The 23,436-nt window shown below is 32.5% G+C and overlaps 2 protein-coding genes across 7 annotated transcripts; both read left to right on the top strand.

Moving 5' to 3' along the window:
* Window positions 1–409: 409 nt before the first annotated feature.
* Prp38 (pre-mRNA processing factor 38) lies at window positions 410–1,549 on the top strand. The gene has a single exon (XM_075312222.1). It carries the CDS (start codon window positions 513–515, stop codon window positions 1,461–1,463), a length of 951 nt encoding a protein of 316 aa, XP_075168337.1. The 5' UTR covers window positions 410–512; the 3' UTR covers window positions 1,464–1,549.
* Window positions 1,550–2,557: 1,008 nt separating this feature from the next.
* Window positions 2,558–23,081, top strand: Pfk (ATP-dependent 6-phosphofructokinase). 6 transcript variants are annotated; one of them, XM_075313594.1, is made up of 10 exons: window positions 2,558–2,691; window positions 2,917–3,080; window positions 14,416–14,757; window positions 14,817–14,971; window positions 15,294–15,402; window positions 20,158–20,491; window positions 20,557–20,672; window positions 20,741–21,521; window positions 21,581–21,803; window positions 21,862–23,081. In XM_075313594.1, exons 2-10 carry the CDS (start codon window positions 2,931–2,933, stop codon window positions 21,998–22,000), a joined length of 2,349 nt encoding a protein of 782 aa, XP_075169709.1. In that variant the 5' UTR covers window positions 2,558–2,691; window positions 2,917–2,930; the 3' UTR covers window positions 22,001–23,081. The 6 variants fall into 6 exon arrangements, with proteins under 6 accessions (XP_075169709.1, XP_075169708.1, XP_075169712.1 ...); XM_075313593.1 differs by having other exon boundaries at window positions 2,567–2,695; XM_075313596.1 differs by lacking the exon at window positions 15,294–15,402 and adding an exon at window positions 16,904–17,012 and having other exon boundaries at window positions 2,598–2,827.
* Window positions 23,082–23,436: the final 355 nt, after the last annotated feature.

The following is a 23,436-nucleotide window of genomic DNA, read 5'->3' as shown; positions in this document are numbered from 1 at the left end:
TTCATTCGACTGAAATGACAAAAACAGGGTATCCTAGTCGAACGAAAGCATTCGTTTCAGATATGAAAAATTGTCTGTAAGATCATTTTATTTTGATAGTAGTACAACTCTTGGGGAACTGCGATTTAAATGAAACCTATTAAAATTTATACGATATAATTTGCCCATAATCAAATGGGAGTGTGAACGAATTAATAAGCTAATATGGGCGAAATTTGAATAGGTGATATATTCTGAATAGAAATTCAACGAACTATTTCATAGCTCATAAGCATTGTATATTGGCCTACAAGAAAATATACCTAATATAATTTTCTTAAATATGGCAACACTATTGTAGTATTTAGTTTGCATAGAGAAATAAAAATTGCTAAAATACATAATAAAAATGCACTTGGCAATAGTGTTGAAACTGACAGCCGCAGGCATTGTTTACATTTTCCTTGCGACCTGCATAAATTCATTGAATATATAAAAATTGTATATTGAAGTAAATATTTTCAAATGAAATAATGGCAAATCGTACAGTGAAAGAGGCCAAAAATATACATGGAACCAATCCGCAATATCTCATAGAAAAGATTATACGTTCCCGCATTTACGACTCCAAATACTGGAAGGAACAATGCTTTGCCTTAACCGCTGAGTTGTTGGTGGACAAAGCCATGGAACTGCGATATATTGGAGGCGTATTTGGTGGTAACATTAAGCCAACACAATTTTTATGTCTTACTTTGAAAATGCTACAGATACAACCGGAGAAAGACATTGTGGTGGAGTTCATCAAGAATGAAGAGTTTAAGTATGTGCGAGCATTGGGTGCTTTCTATTTACGTTTGACTGGTAGTTCTTTGGATTGCTACAAGTATTTGGAGCCATTGTATATAGACAATCGTAAGCTAAGACGTCAAAATCGCTTGGGCCATTTTGAAATTGTCTACATGGATGAATTTATCGATGAATTGCTACGTAGTGATCGCGTGTGCGATATCATAATGCCAAGACTACAAAAACGTGCAGTTTTGGAAGAAAATAATGAGCTAGAGCCGAAAGTTTCAGCATTGGATGAAGATCTCGATGAAGATGTTGTTAGTGATGAAGAAGCACCACCACAAGCTGACAAAGATGCCAAACAATCGGCGAGGGCACGAAAAGAACGTTCAAAATCATTATCCTCTTCGCCAGAACGAAGAGATGGTCCCGGTCAAAGTAATCGACCACGTGACTACTATGAGGGATTGGCCGAATATCAACGTGAACGAGATCGTGATCGAAGAGATCGTAGGGATAAGGATAGAAGAAGAGACGATAGGGATAGAAGGGGTGGAGAATCTGGTGGCCGTTATGATGATCGCGATTACGAACGTGAGCGTGAGAAAGATCGTCGACGATATGAATACCGTGATGACAGAAGACCAACTGGAGGAGGCCATGAAAGAGATCGCCGAGATCGTAGGTATTAAGGAAATTTAATTGGAGGTTTTATGTCAAATTTTGTATGTATAATGAATAAATTTTAAGCTGTAACGTTACAGAGAAAATAAAATAACTTCATCTGTTTTATTTATTTATTTAATCAACCAACGCCCTTCTGAACAACATTTTGATAGAATTCAATCAATAGAGCTCTAGTATTCCAAATAAAAACTTAACCTTATTATTAAAACAAAACTAAAAAACTTAAAATTAAGTAATTGAGCAATTTTTAAGGTAGCGAATACCGGAGAAACTCTAGCTGTACCACTCAAATTTTTGTTTGTTTTTTGGGTCGATAGAGAATTAAATTTTATGTCGAAATAGCAAGTAACCGGTTTGCGGTCGTAACCGGTTATTCGAGCCTAAAGTATAAGTAAATAATCGTTAATAAAAAAAAATCGCGCGATTTTTTTGAAAATTTTTTTAAATTTTCTTTGTAAACCGGATATGAATATAAACCGGTTAATATCTACGGTTTTAGTGGTGATATCCGCCTAAATTTAACTATGAAGGATAGGTATAAATGTTAGCTACAAAATAGAATGAGTTAATTAGCACCTTTATATCGAGTAGTTCTTGAGTTTTGAGATGTTTTGTAAAAAAAACCGGTTCCAAAAAACACGTTTTCATCTGTATATCCGGAACGGATATATCGAATAGATCGATTTATGCATAATTTGAAAGGGGTTATCATTAGCTTGCTAGAGATGTATATTTCAAAGTAATCGGTTTATCAGAACCGAGTTTATTAACGATTATTTACTTAAACTTTAGAACCGAATAACCGGTTACCAGGTTACAGCCGCCAGGAATAAAAAATTGTTGTAATCTACTCTTAGAGTTTTACCATCTATGAAGTTTTGGAAGAAATCTGAGAGGTATAGCTAAACTAGAGTTTAGCCGAATTCGCAATATTTTCGTAACATTAAACGTGTAACCAATTATACTTATATCAATTACCTATTTCAAGGCAGTGTGTATATCCTATTAATAAGTGTTGGCAATGCAACTCTGGACCAGCTGGTGTAGTAATCAGCTGGCAATTCTCATTCTCAATATCGGCTGTCAAATATTCACAACAAACCGACAAAGGTCACCTTGGAATGTCAAAATCTCTTGAGAGTGTCACCTTCTCAGTTATAAGCTAAACACATATTTCCGCTGTTCGGAAACGGTGGAAATTATTTTCTCGGGAGCTAATCAATTTAAGTAAAAGTAGGCAAGTCCATTAAAGTCCTTCTCACAATTCGTGTCTGAGTACTCAAATCTTTAAAATTACTTTTGGGATTTTAGTGGTATTAGAAAAAAATCCACAATTTTTCAACGGTAGTTTTTCTTGAGTATACATAAAGTGCGTGAGTGTGTGTGTGCGTGAAGAAGAAAAAACCGTTGTTACAAAACTAATTTTAAATTTTGTTAAATATCATTTTAAATCAATAGAAAAAACAGCAAAAATGTCTTCGACAAAAATCAACCAACGTTTTATTGAACGTGGAGCCCATAAGGGAAAAGGGTTGGCCGTGTTCACCAGTGGAGGCGACTCACAGGGCATGAATGCTGCTGTCCGTGCTTGTGTTCGTATGGCCATCTATTTAGGATGCAAGGTATGTACATATAAGTCATCTTGAACTTTCTTGTCGCGCGTAACCCTCAATTTATTGAGCTATAATTTTTTATTAGATTTTTTCAAGGCTAATTATGAATGAACTCTCCAATTAATTTTTCTTAGTTGACATTCAATTCTATTTTGGGATGGGATTTCTCTTTTTTTATTTTTCCTTTCGAAAGAATATATTTGGTGTGTGCCAAAATCTTTGAGAAATAAAAAACAGCAGATGTCTAGTGTGTAATTACATGAACTTTTATTGGTGACGTGCATCCCCCCTCAACCATTTTGCAGGGTCCCGCACTGTGTGTGTACATTTAAAAGAGAACCCATTGTATTACACATTCTTTGTTTTGTTTACACAATTCTTCAACGAATTGCATTTCATATCTTCCTTCTTATCGTTTAATGACAGCAATGCAACCGGTGAAAGTATTTGCTTGTTTCACTGCGGACAGATCAGCGAACCGCTACCTTTGACAGAGTATTTATTGTTTATATGGGGAGGTGAAAACACAAGTGCATATTGTATTTTGCACCTACCACACATTTAGATGTTATGAATTTGGTGATCTTGACATGAGTACTAAGTTCATAAAATTAAATCAAATTAAAGCTACAAGCTTTATCAAGTTGACTGATATACTCAAATTTTATGACTAATAAAAAGGTCATTCCTTGTTATATTTGATATCATGTAATCTTTGAATCGATACGAAAACAAAATCGGTTTATTCAGCATAGAATTAATTTCCACCAAAGTTGAATAAGATCTATTAATAAGTGGGTTGCGTGTGGTCATATTTATTTATAGGTAATATTTGACCTATATCTCAATTTGAACAAATTTTTTTTTTCAAATCCAATAGCGTGCACTTTTGCATCAGAGTGTTACATCAGTACCCATTTTTCTGGAAGAACGGATAAGAAATGTAAATTCTACCTTAAAAACAACTAATGGGCTATATGAAATCCAGGTCTATGGACTGAATAGTATATGTTAGCCTATCATAACCCGTAACTATACTTAATCTAATCCATTTCCATCTACAATAATGTAAGGCTATAAAAAGGACACTCACGCAAAAAGCGCTGTATTGTTACTACTTACAATCTTCCCTATCATACCACGATCCATTAATAATAAATAAACGAACAAACAAGAGATATTGAACTCATTAGGAGCTATATTTGCTTGGTTATTCTATTGGACATTCGCCATCATAACAACTCCGACCACCTAGTGGTTTTGGTTATAAACATAATTCGATGATTTCTTTACCCTTCAATTACTCGATTATGTCCTTGGCACACTCATTATGGATAAATGATATTTTCAAATTTAACACAAGATACAATTTTAGCATAACTTTTCAGCATGTAAACTATCGGTCATACGGAATCAGACACAAAAATAAGAAGGTGATCCGAAAATTAATTTAGCCTTCCGAGTAAAAATTGAGGGATCTAATTTGATACAACTAGATATGAATAGAACCGAAAAATGGTAAGATCTAATCATATTGAATTACTATGGAATTAGATCTGATCTGATCTCAATATTGGCCTAGATCTAATGTCTTATATATAATTATATCTATCCCTATGGATCTGATGTTAGAACTCGTCATATGTGGAATTATATATAATTATATTTAATTCTGTCTCATCATATGTGGGCAAATCTGCTTCGATCTAAAGTGGCCAATATTGAGATTAATCAAATCTAATTAGATCCACAAATTTTTACACGGGCTATAAAAAGTAACATTTTGGAAAGTGTATTTTTATACCCTAAACCACATAGTGGTCGGGGTATAATAAGTTTGATCGGCCAAAAAATGTGCCTACCAGAAATATTGATTTTAGACCCCATAAAATATATACCGATCGACTCAGAATCACCTCCTGAGTCGATCTAGCGCTTGGTGTCTGTCCGTCCGTCTGTCCATGTATCTGTTGTTGTTCACAGGATTCCGGTCGCAATTATTAACCGATTTGGATGAAATTTGGAACAGGGTGTTTTTTGGGCACAAGGATGAACGCTATTGAATTTGGAAGAAATCGGATCAAATTTAGATATAGCTCCCATATATATGTATCGCCCGATTTCGACAAATGGAGTCACGTTGCGCTTTTTTACAAACCGATCGTCATCAAATTTTGCACATAGTAAACTTTTTGGCTCAACTGCAGTTTATGGGCCCCTCACCGAATTGTTTAAAATTAATATATGTTGTGTCATTCGGTGAGCTGATTCCAACAAAGTGACCCATACCCGGGGGAAGTACCCGGGTCTTGAGATATAGCCCTTCAAAGGGTCAATAAAAACTTGATATATCTCTTTTGTTTTTTGTCCAATCTAGACAAACTTGGTATCATATGAAAGCTTATTCAATGCACTTTTATACGCAAAAAATATTTTTCTAATATGTAATTTAGTTTGGGAAATATAAATAAAAAAATAAAATTTTTACCCTATTTTTTGTTATTTTCGTTATATCTCAAAAAGTCTTCGATTATACCCTAACATGTTTTACACATAGATTGACAGCCTATATTCTGGCCTTTCGATTGATGTACAACATGTCTTTATAAGTCCACTTTTAGCAAAGTTATGGAGTTTTTATTCTGAGAAGAAAAAGAAAAATGTATTATTACTGAAATATTTCTCCCCTTATGTTTGCGTTAGCCAACTTTGGACTCTGTCCATAGGAGAAAGTCTTAAAGCCCGGCCGAAGGCCGGCTACATTTCCCCCCTTGGGCAAGCGTTAGCCCACTTTGGACTCTGTCCATAGGAGAAAGTCTTAAACCCCGGCCGAAGGCCGGCTACTTTCCCCCCTTGGGCAAGCGTTAGCCCACTTTGGACTCTGTCCATAGGAGAAAGTCTTAAACCCCGGCCGAAGGCCGGCTACTTTCCCCCCTTGGGTCTGCGTTAGCCCACTTTGGACTCTGTCCATAGGAGAAAGTCTTAAACCCCGGCCGAAGGCCGGCTACTTTCCCCCCTTGGGTCTGCGTTAGCCCACTTTGGACTCTGTCCATAGGAGAAAGTCTTAAACCCCGGCCGAAGGCCGGCTACTCTCCTCCTTTGGGTTAATACTTATAACATACAAAAATTATTTCAGTAATAAAACTTCTTCTACTCAGAATAAAAATTTCATAACTTTACTAAAAGTGGACCTATAAATACATGTTGTACATCAATCAAAACGCCAGAATATAGGCTTTCAATCTATATATAAATAATGTTAGGGTATAATCGAAGCGTTTTTGAGATATAAGGAAAAAAACAAAAAATTTGGGTAAAAATTTTCTTTTTTTATTTTTATCTCCCAAACTAAATTAAATTAAAAAAAAAAAAATATATATATATATATATATATATATATATATATATATATATATATATATATATATATATATATATATATATATATATATATATATATATATATATATATATATATATATATATATATATATATATATATATATATATATATATATATATATATATATATATATATATATATATATATATATATATATATATATATATATATATATATATATACCAAATATATATATATACCAAATATATATATATACCAAATTTGTCACGCTTGGGCAAAAAACAAAAGAGATATATCAAGTTTTTATTGACCCTTTGGAGGGCTATATCTCAAGACCCGGGTACTTCCCCCGGGTATGGGTCACTTTGTTGGAATCAGCTAATCGAATGACACAACATATATTAATTTTAAGCAATTCGGTGAGGGGCCCATAAACTGCAGTTGCTCCAACTTTTTCATCACCCTTTAAGTCTGCAAAATTTCATCGAAATCGGTTCAGATTTATATATAGCTCCCATATATATGTATCGCCCGATTTTCCCAAATTTGGCCATAAAAACCTTATTTATTACGCGATCTTACTCAAACTTGGCTTACTCTAATATTTTATGGTACTGACAATATGTGCCAAAAATAATCGAAATTGGTTCAGATTTAGATATAGCTCCCATATATATGTATCGCCCGATTTTGCCAAATTTGGCCGTAAAACCCTTATTTATCAGCCGATCTTACTCAAAGTTGGCTAAATATAATCTTCTATACCTCTAACTGTATGTGCGCAATTTCATCGAAATCGGTTCAGATTTAGATATAGCTCCCATATATATGTAACGCCCGATTTGGTCAAATTTGGCCGTAAAACTTGTATTTATCAACCGATCGTACTCAAAGTTGGCTAAATGTAATCTTCTATAGTAATCTTCTATAGTATGTGCAAAATTTCATCGAAATCGGTTCAAATTTAGATATAGCTCCCATATATATGTATCGCCAAATTTTGAAAATTTTGCCCCTAATAACCGTATATTTGACAATAGGCGCCTCATTTATTAACTGATCGTACTCAAATTTTACGCAAAGTGACCTTTTGTGGTATCAATCATACCTGCAAAATATTATGAAAATTGGTTCAGATTTAGATATAGGTCCCATATATATGCATTGCTCGATTTTGTCATATTTGGCCATAATACTCTTATTTATTAACCTATGATATTCAAATTTCAAATTTTGATGTACTAGCTGATCGTATTTAGACTTACATGTAGCCCTTAACTAAATCTATTGCCCTATTTGGAGAAATTTGGATTTATTACCCACAACTAATTGACCGATTTCCTCTTTTTTTAATAATGGACTCAATATTAGTGACATACTAACTCTTTTGGTCCTAATATTAGACATTTCTGATCAGATTGTGACAAGCCACCCATAAACATGTACCCGTACCCTCCTTTATGTTCACCAAAACCTATACTAATGATACCCCACAAATGCTTATGTTTACTAATTCAGCAGGGGTGGTTTAGGGTATGATATAGTCGGCCCCGCCCGACTTTCAACTTTATTCTTTGAACTCTATATACACAGAAACTATTTTTGGGAAAATTTTTCCAATTAAAGTCTTAATTGATTTTTGAAAAATATTAGTTGAAGACATTTCAGTTAAAAAATTAATTGGGTCAATTAATTTCGTGGTTGAATCAGAAAAAAAATTATGTGTATATGCACTGGAACCACCGTCGTAGTTTTTTAGTAATATTGATAGGCATTTTATAGTAATATCGGTAGCCATTTTGTTTCATATATTTGCTCATTTTTTCATTTTTGTCAAAATTTTATTAAAATTAAATTCAAAATATGTTGAAAAGTCAATTTACCTTGTAAAAAAATAGAAAATTTTCCAGAAAATAAAGTTGATTTTTTTATAAATATTGCAAATTCAAAAACTCACAATTTTAAAAAAGGAGGATCATTTTACGTTTTGATACTGATTACAATTCTTAATTTTAATCAGGAATAATGGCATATTTTGGAAGGTAGTTTCAAGCCATCAGGTAATTAAATTTTTTTTTCATTTGAGCAGAACTTTGATTGTCGATATTTGCTGAATAGCATAGGCGTAGCTAAAGGGGTTTTATGGGTTTGTCATCTCCCCCTACCAAATACTATGCAGTATTTCTTCAAACTATTATTATATATCATTAAATTAAATATTCAGGTTTCTTCCCATCTACAAGAATTTATTTTTTCTATTTTTGAGGCATCTTCAAAATGGGCATACATTGTAGCTTTTACCCTTTACGACAATTGCGACAAATAATAATAAAAATTCAAAATAAAATTATTTTATACCAAAGATTTTGAAATATTCAATTTGTTTTAAATTTATGACAGAATAGTATCGAAATAAATGGTCCTCATAATTGATGGTAAGCATCAAAGATTATAAATTGTAGGAAGATAGGAAATTAGCTACTGGGGAGATCGAACCATTTACCAGTTTAGTTTAATACTCGAACCAAACGCGCAAATAAAAAGAAATTAAGTGCACGAAATAAATTTCCATAAAGGGGAAAATTTAATTTTTTGTTGTTGTTGCCTAAAATTTAACATTGTTTCATTAAGAAAATTAAATTTTTCATTTAAAAAATAAAAACGAAAAACAACTAAAAGATTACAAACATGTATTAAACTAATGTGGTAAATTCAACATTTGGTATGACGCAAGCCAATTTCCTATCTTCCTCAAATCTATAATCTTTGGTAAGCATTACTTCAAATATTATTCAAGTATATGCCTTGTTTTGAATATTGGAATATTTAAATTATTTCTAATTACAATCCCCGCTTTCAAAATTTTTCGTGCAGTATTTTCTATTTACTTATTAACTGCACTTATGAATGCAATGTAAACCCCTGTATGAGAGCATACTATATTTATGCGACCGTCAACTAAACAAACAAACATCTTCAGTTTCAAGTGATTTCGTTTTTTAAAGGTAATATCAAATGCATCATCATCGTATTTTTAAATATTTTCTTATTGCTATTGGAAAAAGTTGATATTCAGCTTTTTTCAAAATTTTAAAAATGTCGATAATATGTTTCCAAGATTTGTTCAGGCCGTATAGTCATGGATTTTTTTTTAATTTTAAAAAACTGCACTTTACAAGAAGTTAATTAATTAATACAAATAATTGAATGTCTACCATTTTTCCTCTACAATCTTTGCTGCATATTTTCTTGTCATTTTAATTTATGAGAGCATATAATGAGGCCCTCGACTGCGTAAACAAATAAACATCGTTAGTTTCAAGCGTTCAGGTTTTTTTTTTTAATTTAAGCTTACATCAACTGCATTATCGTATGTTTTAGATATATTTCCATGACTTCTGTAAGGTCATAGTGGTCAAACACATTTCAAAGAAAGTCTTCTTTTACTGTATGCACTTTCAAATCAATTTTATTATAAAGTGGACGTGAGCCACATACGGCGATTAAATGAAACGATGCTAATCTATTCCACCATTAGCTATGTTATCGTTGATTATTGTTATTTTTCAATTACAAAAGTTGTATTTTATAATGGTGTGGCTAAATTTTGTCGACAGGTCAACAACAAATATTAGCTAGTTGTTGTTGGGTATATTTGAAAATTAAAAAAAAAGAAACGCCCTTATAGATATTGTAACATGAAGGTCATGTTTGAGGTATTCGAATATTTTTCACGACCACATATATGTATGTAATTTATCTCGAATAAAATTTTACATATTGAGACATTTCTGTTAATTAAGAGGACATTGGCATATTACCCACTATTTTTAGTCAATATACAGTTTTACATATTGAAAATTTCTTAGACAATGTTAAGAGGCCAGTGACTTGTGCGATGTAATATAGCTGTCTATAAAAAATTTGAAGGTGCTCACACAACAATTTTGATGATTAATAAGGTCGGCATGATAAATATGCACAATACGATTGTAATTCTTGAGTCAAATATTAAGATGAGTGGAAAATTTAAATATTTTTCAAAATTATACCAATAGACCATTCACATTAAGCTTGAAATCTACTAAAAGTGGATTTGAAATCCCTTTTTATAAGGCAAACATTATAGTATTGCCAAACGCAGGTAATAAATGCCTATAAGATCTAGAGATACTGATTGTTAGATATTGTCAGTGTGCTATTTTATCTTAAAAAAAAAAGAATTTTTCGTAAACATTTTCTATAGCATTGAAGTACAAGTTAATTTGTTCTATGTTAGCTTTCTTAACTCTCACTATCTTCAACCTTCTGAGATTCTTCAATGTCTTTCAATGTCAACTAAAGTATTTTTTGGAAATATTGTTGTTATGGTTTATAACAATTGATAATTTATTTTCTAACTTAATTAAATTAGATTCAATTAAATTGTTTCAATATGACACTTGAGAGATCTAAACGAATGAATTGTTATTGAATTTTCATTGAAAATTTCTTGATAATTGAATAAATTGAATGATATATTCGATTTATTGAACAAACTACAGACACTGGGCAAGAAGTTAAGATGCAAAAATAGTTAATGTATTTGTTTACATAGATGTCCCTGTGAACAAATTTTAATCTCGAACGCTGCGCATGACATTTGTGATACTAGAAGACGCTCACTCTCCCAAAGGAAAAAAACGATACTCAGACACGCCCACGGCAATAATATGTTTAAATACAGTGATACTTTGAAATACAAAAGCCGTAAATCTACTTTTGCCAAAAAAAGGATAAAATAATGTTGAAAATCGACGGATCGAAATTCAACTTATATATAAATGGTGTAGTTGGCAGGATTATAGGTCCTAATAGCATTCCCTATCTATATGCGGACGATATCCACATTGTCTTCTTTGGTAGCGATATCAGTACTTTGACTGGGACCGTTAACACGACCTTAGAGAATATTGACTCTTGGCTAGCTGACAACGAATTATTGATTAATGCTTCGAAAAGTAAAGTTATGTTTTTTGGACCTCAGAGACATGATTTGCCCGAACTTGACATTTTTCTTAGGGGAATGAGAGTTGATGTTCTTGATGAGATGCGATGTCTTGGGGTAATACTGGACAACAGGCTGGACTTTTCTTCGCATATCAACTACATAACTTCTAAGGTCATAGTTACTCTGCGTAGGGTTAACTCGACTAACATCTTTCATCCACAACATATTCGGTCTAGGATTGCTTGGGCATTACTTATGTCTCCTATTCTTTATGGAATTGAGGTGGTATTTGGAACTACAGCTACAAATTTTTCAAAGCTTCAGCGCATTTTCAATACTGTAGTTAGGTATGTGTATAATTTGCGACGTTATGATCACGTATCTCAGCACGCCATATCTTTTTTAGGATTTGCGTTCAAATATCTTCCTGATGTTCACATGTTAGTATCATTCTACAAGATCATGAAAACTGGGGTGCCGCCATTATTACGTGAAAATTTTGTCTTTTGTAGAACAACCAGAAATACTCAACTGTTAGTTCCGTTGATGTCCTCTCAATTCTATGAACGATCTTTTCAGGTTCGGCTGACTAGAATATGGAATACACTGCCACAAGAATTGCGTTCATTTTCACATTCGTATGGACAATTTCGTCGTATGGTTACTGACCATTTTTCTCATAATTAGACTATTGGTCATTATTCTTATATGTATAAGAGCATTGTTACTGGCTGGGCATTACAAAAGAAAAAAAAAGTATAAAACAAAAAAACTTGATATATGGCTGGGGAGCCGCTTATATTTCATGATTTTAAAATTCCTTTAAACATGTTATGTTTTTTATATCTATCAACTATGCTTGTCAAATAAATTTTACAAGCATACTTTTCCTCTGTTGGTTAAGCTACACTTGTAGTTTAGTCAATGCATGGCTTTAAGCTGAGATCAAAAACAACAATAACGATTGAAGAGAAGCCAATAATAACAAACAAAACGAATGAAGATGGAGGAATCACGCTCAAAAACAAACCCAGCCATATACATTCAAATCGATGATTTGAGTTTGGCAAAGGAAAAGAGATATGCTTGCAAATTTGTTTAGGCAGTAGCCGACTATCAAACCCTTTTTCGGGAGGTTCAAGTGTAGTTCACTTTGGGTTGAGTGAATTACCCGAATTTATTCTGATAATTGGTTGATAGTTTTGCTGCAAGTAGAGGATGCTGATGAGGAATGTGGTAATTCCGAAACAGCTGTACATCCAACCATCTTGCAGTCTATAGGGCTTTGCCCAAATAAATTTGCCAAGCATACTTTTCCTCTGTTGGTTAAGCTACACTTGTAGTTTAGTCAATGCATGGCTTTAAGCTGAGATCAAAAACAACAATAACGATTGAAGAGAAGCCAACAATAACAAACAAAACGAGTTAAGTAAAAAATATATAATATTAATGTATTGGCCTTGAAATAAATAAAATAAAATAAATAAATAAATAAATAAATAAAATATGTTTATTTTCAAAATTTCGATCCAGCTTTTAGCAAAAAAAAAATCATTAAACCGGTCTTATTTAAATTTGGCCCAAAACCATCCTTTATGATAGGTTAGGTTAGGTATAGTGGCAGCCCCATATTTCAGGCTCACTTAGACTATTCAGTCCATTGTGATACCACAGTGGTGAACTTCTCTCTTATTACTTAGTGCTACCCGATTCTATGTTAAGCTCAATGACAAGGGACCTCCTTTTTATAGCCGAGTACGAACGGACTCCTTTATGATACCTTTTGAAATTCCTAAAAGTCAACTACATTGGTCCAATAAAATTTTCCCACTATTTTCATATGTACGAGAATGGTCCTATAAGTAATTTGCATACAAAAACAAACGTTTAGGAAAAAATAGACATTTTTTCACCCTTGGCATACCGATCTTTCAACTTGTAACTGCTTTGCCCTGGTGATTATCATTCCTTCTCATTTTACTGATGTATTTTCCTACCGAGTAAATTTTTAAAATTGTGAAACAATAAGAAGTCGCTCGGGGGAAGATCGGGATAATACGGTAGGTTAGGTTAGGTGGCAGCCCGATGTATCAGGCTCACTTAGACTATTCAGTCCATTGTGATACCACAGTGGTGAACTTCTCTCTTATCAGTAGTACTGAGGTGGGATAATCCACCGCTAAAAGAGTTTTTGGTGTTCGCTCGAAGCAGGAATCGAACTCGGGCGGGCATGCTTACCATTGCACCACGGTGGCTCCCTAATACGGTACGTTCGACCTGAAATTGCAAGAGAATTTTTACCATGGTGGTGGATGAATGATGGCATGGTACTGTCCGGTGAACTTTTTATCCACCGTTTTCGATATGCGGTGCGTACCAGCAAATCCCTGTTTCATTGACTGTCGAACTACACTTACAGAACCACCATACAAAGGTTCCAAAATCATGATTTCGCTGTACGATTTACCTATTTTTAAACAAATTCATAACTATGTACATGTGAACCAACGACAATATACGTAGGAAGATGGGAAATTGACATACGTCACACTAAATGTTGCATTGACGGTGTTAGTTCCATACATGTTTGTAATTTTTTTTATTTGTTTTTCGTTTTTATTTTTTAAATGAAAAACTTAATTTACTTAATGAAAATGTTAAATTTTAGGCAACAACAAACACATTGCATTTTCCCCTTTATGAAAATTTATTTCCTGCACTTAATTTCTTTTTAATTGCATTTTAATGCTATGTCAATACTTGTCGTATACGCGTTTGGTTCGATAAACGAAAAGTATGGACCTAACACCGTAGCCTGTATGGACCTAACACCGTAGCCTGTGTGCTCTGTAGCCAATTTCCCATCTTCCTACGTGTTTTGTCTTTGATGTGAACTTGTAATAATTAAATAATCTCTCCAGACGCTATGTATTTTTTTGTTCTAAAAATTTCTTAATAAATATTTTAATTTTTTTTTCTTCTTTTTTTAGGCTTATTTCATTCGTGAAGGTTACCAAGGTATGGTAGATGGCGGTGACAATATCGTTGAAGCCAACTGGGCTTCGGTATCATCGATTATTCATCGTGGTGGTACAGTTATTGGCTCTGCCAGATGCATGGATTTCAAACAACGTGCTGGACGCTTGAAGGCTGCCAATAATCTCATCCAAAAAGGCATTTCAAATTTGGTTGTCATTGGTGGTGATGGTTCACTCACTGGTGCAAATTTATTCCGTCAAGAATGGACTTCCTTGATAGATGAACTTCTTAAGAATGGTCAAATAACAGAGGAACAGAGAAAGAAACATGATGTCTTGCATATTGTGGGCATGGTAAGAAGCAAATACTATAATGATATGATAAACATTTAAAAACTAAATAAATTTTACAGGTTGGCTCCATTGATAATGATTTCTGTGGTACTGACATGACCATTGGTACCGATTCTGCCCTACATCGTATTATTGAAGCTATTGATGCTATTGTTAGTACTGCCTATTCCCATCAGCGTACATTTATTATGGAAGTTATGGGTAGACATTGCGGGTAAGACTTTGTGAATTGTGAATTCCAAGTTTATAAATATTAATATTATGAATTAAAATAAGAAGCTTTATAATTAGGGTCCCTTATACAATTTGCGGAAATTATTCCTTTATATACCCCCCTCCCCACTAAACACAAAATGGCGTAAATATTCTAAATCATACAAAAGAAATTGGTTGTCACTTCCCCTCCCAAGAGAATTTCCTCCAAAACGAATTGGCTTTAAAAATATTATCCTCATCTCGTTTTGCAACATAATCAAAATGATTACAACTTCCCCCCGAGCCTTTTTTTCTTCAAATAATTAACACTTTTACAATAGTTATTTACCCGTAGTTACTGGTATTGTATCAGAGGCTGATTATGTCTTTTGCCCAGAATCACCACCACCAAGTGATTGGCCAGATAAACTTTGTGACAAATTGATACAGGCAAGGAAAAAATTGTGTTTTTCTACTTCTCGTAAATTTCAAATAATCTCTACTATTTTTTTTCATTCATATTTTCAAAGCATATACTTTACGAAAAAATTTTTTGAAATTTATTAAAAAAAAGAAAAAGCTTGATTTATTGTTATCCATTACCTAGTGATCCCATATGGCTTTGGTATCCATCACTTATAGTTTAGAAAAGAAACTATGCACAAGGAATTGATTATTATTATTATAGAATTACAAATAAATGCTATTACAAATTGGCTTTAAATATATTAGGTATTTAAGTTAGTTATAGGACTTTGTATTATAGTTTATGTAATGCTTTTATTTATGAAGTGACCCATATTTTATTAAAATTCCATATATTAATAGGTTTGAAGGTTTGTGTAGGGTTCGAGTTCAAGTTCGAGCGTTCTTTTAATGTGATTCCGCATTTTTTTTCGTACAACTTTTTTGTTGTATACGTTCCATTGATAATTTCTATGTACATAAAATCGCTATGAAATTGTCTATTAAAAATTTCTTCGTTCAAACTTTCTTGTTCGTCTTTGTTTTTCACCTCTTTAACGTTTTTTTCTTTGTGTCTCCCTTAAAATTTCTTTTACAGTTATTTGGCTCTTGTAGCTGGTTTATCATGTGAAGCTGATTTTATTTTCATTCCTGAAGCTCCACCAAAATCTGATTGGCCCGAAAGCCTTTGCAATCAATTGATTCAGGCAAGGAATTATATACAAGAAATAATTAGAAGAGACGGTTACACGCTTCTTAGCCATTATCCAAATTTTAGTTGTTATTGTTAATGCATCAATCAATTTTTGTAATTTAAACTTTTGCAAAAAATGCGAAAAGGTTTTTGCAATTTTTGGTTTATGTTTTTGGGCTGTTATTATCGTTGTTTTTTTTTTTGTTTGTCCAGATTGCAAATCTTGTTCAAATTGCTTTTAAGTGTTTTCAATATCATTCACCAATTATTGCTAGAGCCATATTGCACTATTCATTTTCACAGTCAGCACTACCCACACCAATACATGAACATCTCAATATTACAATTATTGTAATACCATAACATTATTTCCGGTTAATTGTATGCAGACAAAATAGTTGTATATCGAAATGGACATAAATGTTATCATGGTATCGAAGGTGTCAAAAGAATTATTTTCCTGCTTTTTTATAGCCGGAATAAAAAATGAATTTTAGATAAAATTTCTTACACAGGGTTACAGGACAGTAAAAAATAAAAAGCCAAAATTGCTCATATTAAGTTTGACGGAATCGACCTTAAACATACATATATACTTTTTATGTGGCCGAATTAAACTTTTTTATATATGTATGTAATGCAGGGTATTCCAATAATCCTCATTTGAAATAAATGTCAAGACAACCATATCACCTAACATACCATTTAAAGACTTCATAGAAAAATGCCTGTTTTTCGCAGTGACTAACAATGAGTGTTATATATTTTTGTAATATTGAAACTTTATTTTAGTTATCTAGCCCTTCAAGCTGGCATGGCCTCGGAATCGGATTACATATTTTTACCAGAGCAGCCCGCTTCAAGTAATTGGAAAGAACAATTGTGTAAAAAAATAGTTAAGGTTAGAGACGGTCAAAATAAATCAAAATTGTATAAAGCGTGGCTGGAAATTTTTGAAAGTTATTTGAATTTGAAAATCTATTGGGAAATCCATTTATGTCCTATAAATTGTTATATGTCTCGTTATTTTTCCACTTGTATATATAGTTTTAGAAATAATGTTGAGAGTTTTTGAGATTATAACATATTGTTCGACGATATAGGATGTCTAGCTAACATGGGTTATCGTCAGAGTGTGTATACGAATATTTTTAGCATGTATTATATTTTAAGTTCAACATCAAGTATATTATTTTGGATCCATGGTAGTTTTTCTAAATTTTTTCTAATTGGTTTAAATGTATATGCTTTTTCATAATTATTTGCTTTTTCATTCACTTCATTTTGGTGTTGGTTCCGCATTCTTCCATTGTAGCAAAAACTCATAGAATACATAGTGATCTATACATAATAATTGTTCAGTTTAATACAATTGGAAATTATTATGCATGTGTGGATCACTGTAAAAACATGTGTAAATAAACATTATTGTAATATTCATTTGTACACAAACATTTTGGTAAACATATACTTACGTACACATATATGCTTCCTGGTCATAGATACACATTAGCGTATTTTTTCACAAAACATTACTTTTAATATTAGTCCAATTGATTTTTAGTTAAGTTATTGTTCAACTCAAGAGTGAAAAACAATTCACAGGATTCATATAATTTTTTTTATATTATATTAAAAGAAAATATTTATTTAAAATTCCTGTTTCCTGTTTCCTGTTCCTGTTTTTTTTCTGTAAAATAAATCGATTTTTATTTGCAGAAAAATAGTAAAAAAAAAATAAACATATTTCTTTAAAGTTTATATTTATCTATACATTTATTATTGACAAAAGAAAATGGGAAATCAATCGATGAACCATCTTCATCAAATCTATATTTATGGAATATATAGTCCAAATCAGGGACATACGCAGAAAAGGTGAAAACATTCAGAACCGAATCCCTCAAGAAATGATTTCACAATAGTATAAAAATATCATGGCCAAATAGAGTAACGTGAGAACTAGCACTTAGGCCCTTGGGTCCATTTTGTGGGCACATGCGTTACAAGATTTTATTAGAAATATTTATATCAATAATGTATAAAGAGGTTTAAATTTGTATTCACTTTTTATCTATGTATTTTTTAAGAACACACACATTTTTTTTCTGATTCAATCACGAAATTAATTGATCCAATTAATTTTTTAATTGAAATGTCTTCAATCACAGAAATGATAGTATTAATTAAAAAATTAATTGAATGTCAAATAAAAAATTAATTATTAGTTTTTATTTGATTTTTGGTCGACCTTTTGTTAGAATTATAAATTATTGTTTCTTCAAGCTCTAGGTCTTGTTTTTAAATATTTTATTTATTGTTCCCAATATTTTGCAATTTCGATTTTGAATCGCTTCCTCAGGGGTCTACAATAGATTTATAGAGGAAGCGATTCAAAATCGAAATCGTGAAATATTGGGAACAATAAATAAAATATTTAAAAACAAGACCTCGAGCTTGAAGAAACATTAATTTATAAAAAATTAATTGATACAATTAAACAATTAATTGATACTATTAATTTTTGTGACTGATTTTAGTTTCAAATAAAAAATTTGTTGAATCAATTAAATTTTTAATTGAATATTTTTTTTTAAACTCAATTAATTAATTTTAATTGACAAAATGTTCGTGAAATTTGTTTCTGTGAATGTAGACAACAATATTTCATGTAAATCATAACTAAATGTTTTATAATACTGAACAGATTTCGAAAAATCCCCAAATTTCTAGAGAGTCCCCATCAAATCCCCAAGTCCCCAATTTAAAAATGTTGTCCCCATACACAGATGAAAATCCCCAAACCTGCTGCTCATTTTTAGCTTAATGACAATTGGACCTCTTTTTATAAGGTAGTTTGAAAGGCCTTTCACATTACCTCTTTGAAATGTCACCAAGATTGCTGAGAGATTCAGAGAAGAAAAACATTACTGAGAGAAGATAAATGTGAAAACCCGTGTGTGTAAGGCAAGCTGTTATCGAATGTACCAATTTTTCAGTCAGATATAGTGAATAGCTTTAATTTTCTAATTTGATTAGATTTTAGTGGAGATACATTTCAAAATAAATGTTGATGATTGTTTTGTATTTGCTTTAATAAAATAGCTCTTGTTTGGTTGGTTGTGGCTTTTGTTATGCTGGTATGGGGACAACAGTTTGAGAGTAATCAGAATAGCATTGAAGGCAAGAGAAATAGAGAGAGAGAGAGAGAGAGAGAAATAAAGCAATGCGAATAATAGTAATGTATGTTGTATAGGCACAAGATTCTAACGGTTAGAGTTGGAGCATTTGTGTAGTGGGGGGCTTGACTATTTTAAGTATTAAAATCATCGAATTGGCGAATATTTTTTATAAGTCACACAAAACTACTCTAAATAAAATAATCGCTAAAATTTCATGTCATCTAAACATTTATAATATAATTGAACTGTTCAATTTCAGTTTCGAGTTTTAATTTGTATTAAAGTTAACCATAAATAAATTAATTTTAAAAGAATTCGATTATATTTGGAATTTTTTTAACATGATTTCCATATAAACGTAAATATTAGATAATTACCAAAAAAAACATTTTTTATGTTTACGAAAATATTCCTATTTACAAATAATTTTAGCCAAAGTAAAAAGTAGTCAAGTTTTCTTTGTTGCACCCATAAATCATGTATATTTTCGTAAAATCAAGTTATCCAAAATTAAATTCCTAAATTAGCCCAAGCCCTTACATGATATGAAGCCAAGTTTATTGCTTGCTTAGGTTATGTATGGTGACATTTCAACGAGAAAATCGGACAACAGTTACTTAAGCTGACTAATCCCGACAAATTTCCCATTTTACAAAAAATGTCGAAAACAATTTTGGTTTCAATATCATTTTCCTATAAAATTTGAAAACAACTTATAATTTTTATTTGCTTTGGAATTTGTATTCACTCTTAAGTTGAACATTTCGTAAGGTTGGTGGATGTCTGTGTTATTAACATGACCATTTACCATTCATTTATTAATTTGCCAATTTTTTGTAAATTCTTATATTAAATACAAAACAGGAGCGTAATGCTGGTCAACGCTTAAACATTATTATTGTTGCTGAAGGTGCCATTGATCGTGATGGCAAACCTATTTCGGCTGAAGATATCAAAAAGGTGGTTGTAGATAAATTACAACAGGATACCCGTATCACTGTTCTTGGTCATGTACAACGTGGTGGTAATCCCAGTGCTTTTGATCGTGTCTTGGGCTGCCGTATGGGAGCCGAGGCTACCCTTGCATTAATGGAAGCAACACCCGATACTGTACCGGTTGTAGTATCTTTGGATGGTAATCAAACTGTACGTGTACCCTTAATGGAGTGCGTAGAACGTACACAGGCTGTAGCCAAGGGTAAGATCGGAAATTGTTTTGTTTATATTATTTTTTGTATTTATTGTTGATTTTTGTTTTTATAGCCATGGCTGATAAAAACTGGGAATTGGCTGTGAAGCTACGTGGTCGTTCCTTTGAACGTAATTTGGAAACCTACAAAATGTTGACTCGTTTGAAGCCACCAAAGCATGAGGGTCAAGTGAGTTTGTTTTGAATGAATTGATGTTCGATCCAATATTTATTGGTTTTCTTTTCATTTTGTTTTAGGGTTTCCGTTTGGCTGTGATGCACATTGGTGCTCCTGCCTGTGGTATGAATGCTGCCGTTCGTAGTTTTGTGCGTAATTGCATTTATCGTGGCGATACTGTTTTCGGTATACACGATGGTATTGAAGGTTTAATTGCTGGTAATATTAAGGAAATGGGTTGGTCCGATGTCACCGGTTGGGTAGGCCAAGGTGGAGCCTTTTTGGGTACCAAACGTACTTTGCCCGAATGCAAATTCAATGAAATTGCTTCTCGTCTTAAGGAGTTCAAAATTCAAGGTCTTTTGATTATTGGTGGCTTTGAGGCTTATCATGCTTGCGGACAAATCGCTGATCAACGGGGTAACTTCCCTGAATTCTGTATTCCTTTGGCTGTAATTCCATCTACTATTTCCAACAATGTCCCCGGTACTGAATTCTCATTGGGTTGCGATACTGGTCTCAATGAGATTACTGAAATTTGCGATCGCATTCGTCAATCGGCTCAGGGTACCAAACGCCGTGTCTTTGTCATTGAGACCATGGGAGGCTATTGTGGTTATTTGGCCACTTTGGCTGGTTTGGCAGGTGGTGCCGATGCCGCTTATATCTTTGAAGAGAAATTCTCCATTAAAGACTTGCAACAAGATGTCTATCATATGGCTTCCAAAATGGCTGAAGGTGTGCAACGTGGTTTGATTTTACGTAATGAAAAAGCTTCCGAGAACTACAATACTGATTTCATTTATCGTCTGTACTCTGAGGAAGGCAAAGGTCTTTTCTCTTGCCGTATGAATATTTTGGGTAAGTCCTGGAAAATGTTTTTTTTTTGGTTGTAGTTAACAAGTTTAAAATCCCTTTAGGTCACATGCAACAAGGTGGATCTCCAACACCATTTGATCGTAATATGGGCACTAAGATGGCTGCCAAATGTGTAGATTGGTTCTCCGAACAATTCAAAACTAGCCAACAGCCAGATGGTTCTATAAAATGCACTAACAAAGAATCTGCTGTACTTTTGGGAATTGTCAGACGCCAATATAGATTTACCCCTCTGGCTGATTTGATTGCTGAAACTAACTTTGAGTAAGTAATCTAAGTAATTAATGGAGGTTTTTAGAAAGTAATATTTTTTTCTTTGCAGACAACGTATACCCAAGAGTCAATGGTGGCTTAAGTTACGTCCTTTGCTTAGAATATTGGCCAAACACGATTCAGCCTATGAAGAAGAAGGTTTGTACATTACCGTAGAAGAAGAATGCTCCACCGATGCTGTGGCTTAGGCCTTTATTAAAATCGAGCAAACACCAACATCCATACAACATGCCTATGATTTATTAGATTGCCTGAGCTCAGCTACATATTTACCAAAACAAATTTGTATAAGGCACAAAGCAAAAGGCTTGAATAGCCTCGACCCAGGGCTTACAAATATTTGCAAAAGCTTGTTTCTTTATGTATTTTTATAGAATTTATAGTTTTTAGTTATGCACACTGTCCCCATTATTTTTGAGGTTTTAAATTTGGACACAACTTGATATTTTTTTGTATTATTGGAATGAATCTTTCTTATTAGACTTCAAAAACAAAATTAAGCATTGATTTAGTATTTTGCTAAAAGTAAATATTATTTTGTTTAAATTATTATTTTAAACATATCAAAAGTTGTTAATTACTCAGGACTTCTTATATTTCCTAAAGAAGTAAACCAATGATCCCAGTAATTATTGTTTTTAAAGCATTCACCACCGATTTCATACACTACATACATTCTCATCACACACACATACATTGATTTTTATTTATTTATTTTCGTTTCATTTTTTTCAAACAATTTTATATTAACATTAATTTCGCTGAAAATCTAAATAAGCAAAGAAAAAACATTGATATTGTAGTTATTATTTAGTTCTAATAATATTATGTATTCATGTTCATAATGCAAAAAAAAAAAAAATGGAAAACAAAACAATTTAATAAAAAAAAAATAAAATATTATTTTGAAATACATTTCAAGCTGCTAGTAAAGGATTTTGAATTACAATCATTCATTATACATACATCTTAGGTGTTTCTTCATGTCTGTTGTTATTGTTAACTGTTTAGACAATTAACAAAATCCATACAATATTAAAGAATAAATAATATGTTAAGTTTTAAATCGTTACAAAAATAATCATACACACAAACACCCATATTGTTTGTAACTAATTGACCATGACTTATAGTTGATGATGAACACAAAAAAAAAACACACACACACATACATAACTCATGCATCCATAAACTTCACATTACAATTTGAAACTATTTTAATTTTTCAATGTGAATGTTTTCGAAAATAAAAAATATATATTAAAAAAATATTAAAATGTTTTATTTTTGAGTACTAAAACTCTAGAAGAAATTAATCAATCCATCTCAAGTTGGCTACATGCATTCACCCAACTTTTGGCTTTAAAATTTCAGGCAACGTAGACGAGGGTGCTTAAACTAGACAAATTATTTTGATATCTGATTCTGGAGTGGTACCTTCTCTTATGATACATTTCGATTTGAATGAATGTGAAGGTTGGTTCCTCTGCCGTGGGAGGCCCCTCTACTCCGGTGCTATGGGCGATGGTCGAGCTCCGAGAACATGATTAACCTCGTAGCTTCTCACCGCTTCAGCTACAGTATCCTCATGAATCCTGTTCAGACCTGTCTGGGATGTTGCCTG

The sequence above is a fragment of the Haematobia irritans genome, chromosome 5 (genome assembly GCF_050003625.1).
Source record: "Haematobia irritans isolate KBUSLIRL chromosome 5, ASM5000362v1, whole genome shotgun sequence".
Classification (NCBI taxonomy): Eukaryota; Metazoa; Arthropoda; class Insecta; order Diptera; family Muscidae; genus Haematobia; species Haematobia irritans.
Note: the sequence above shows the minus strand (reverse complement) of the source record. Positions and strands in the feature narration are given on the sequence as shown.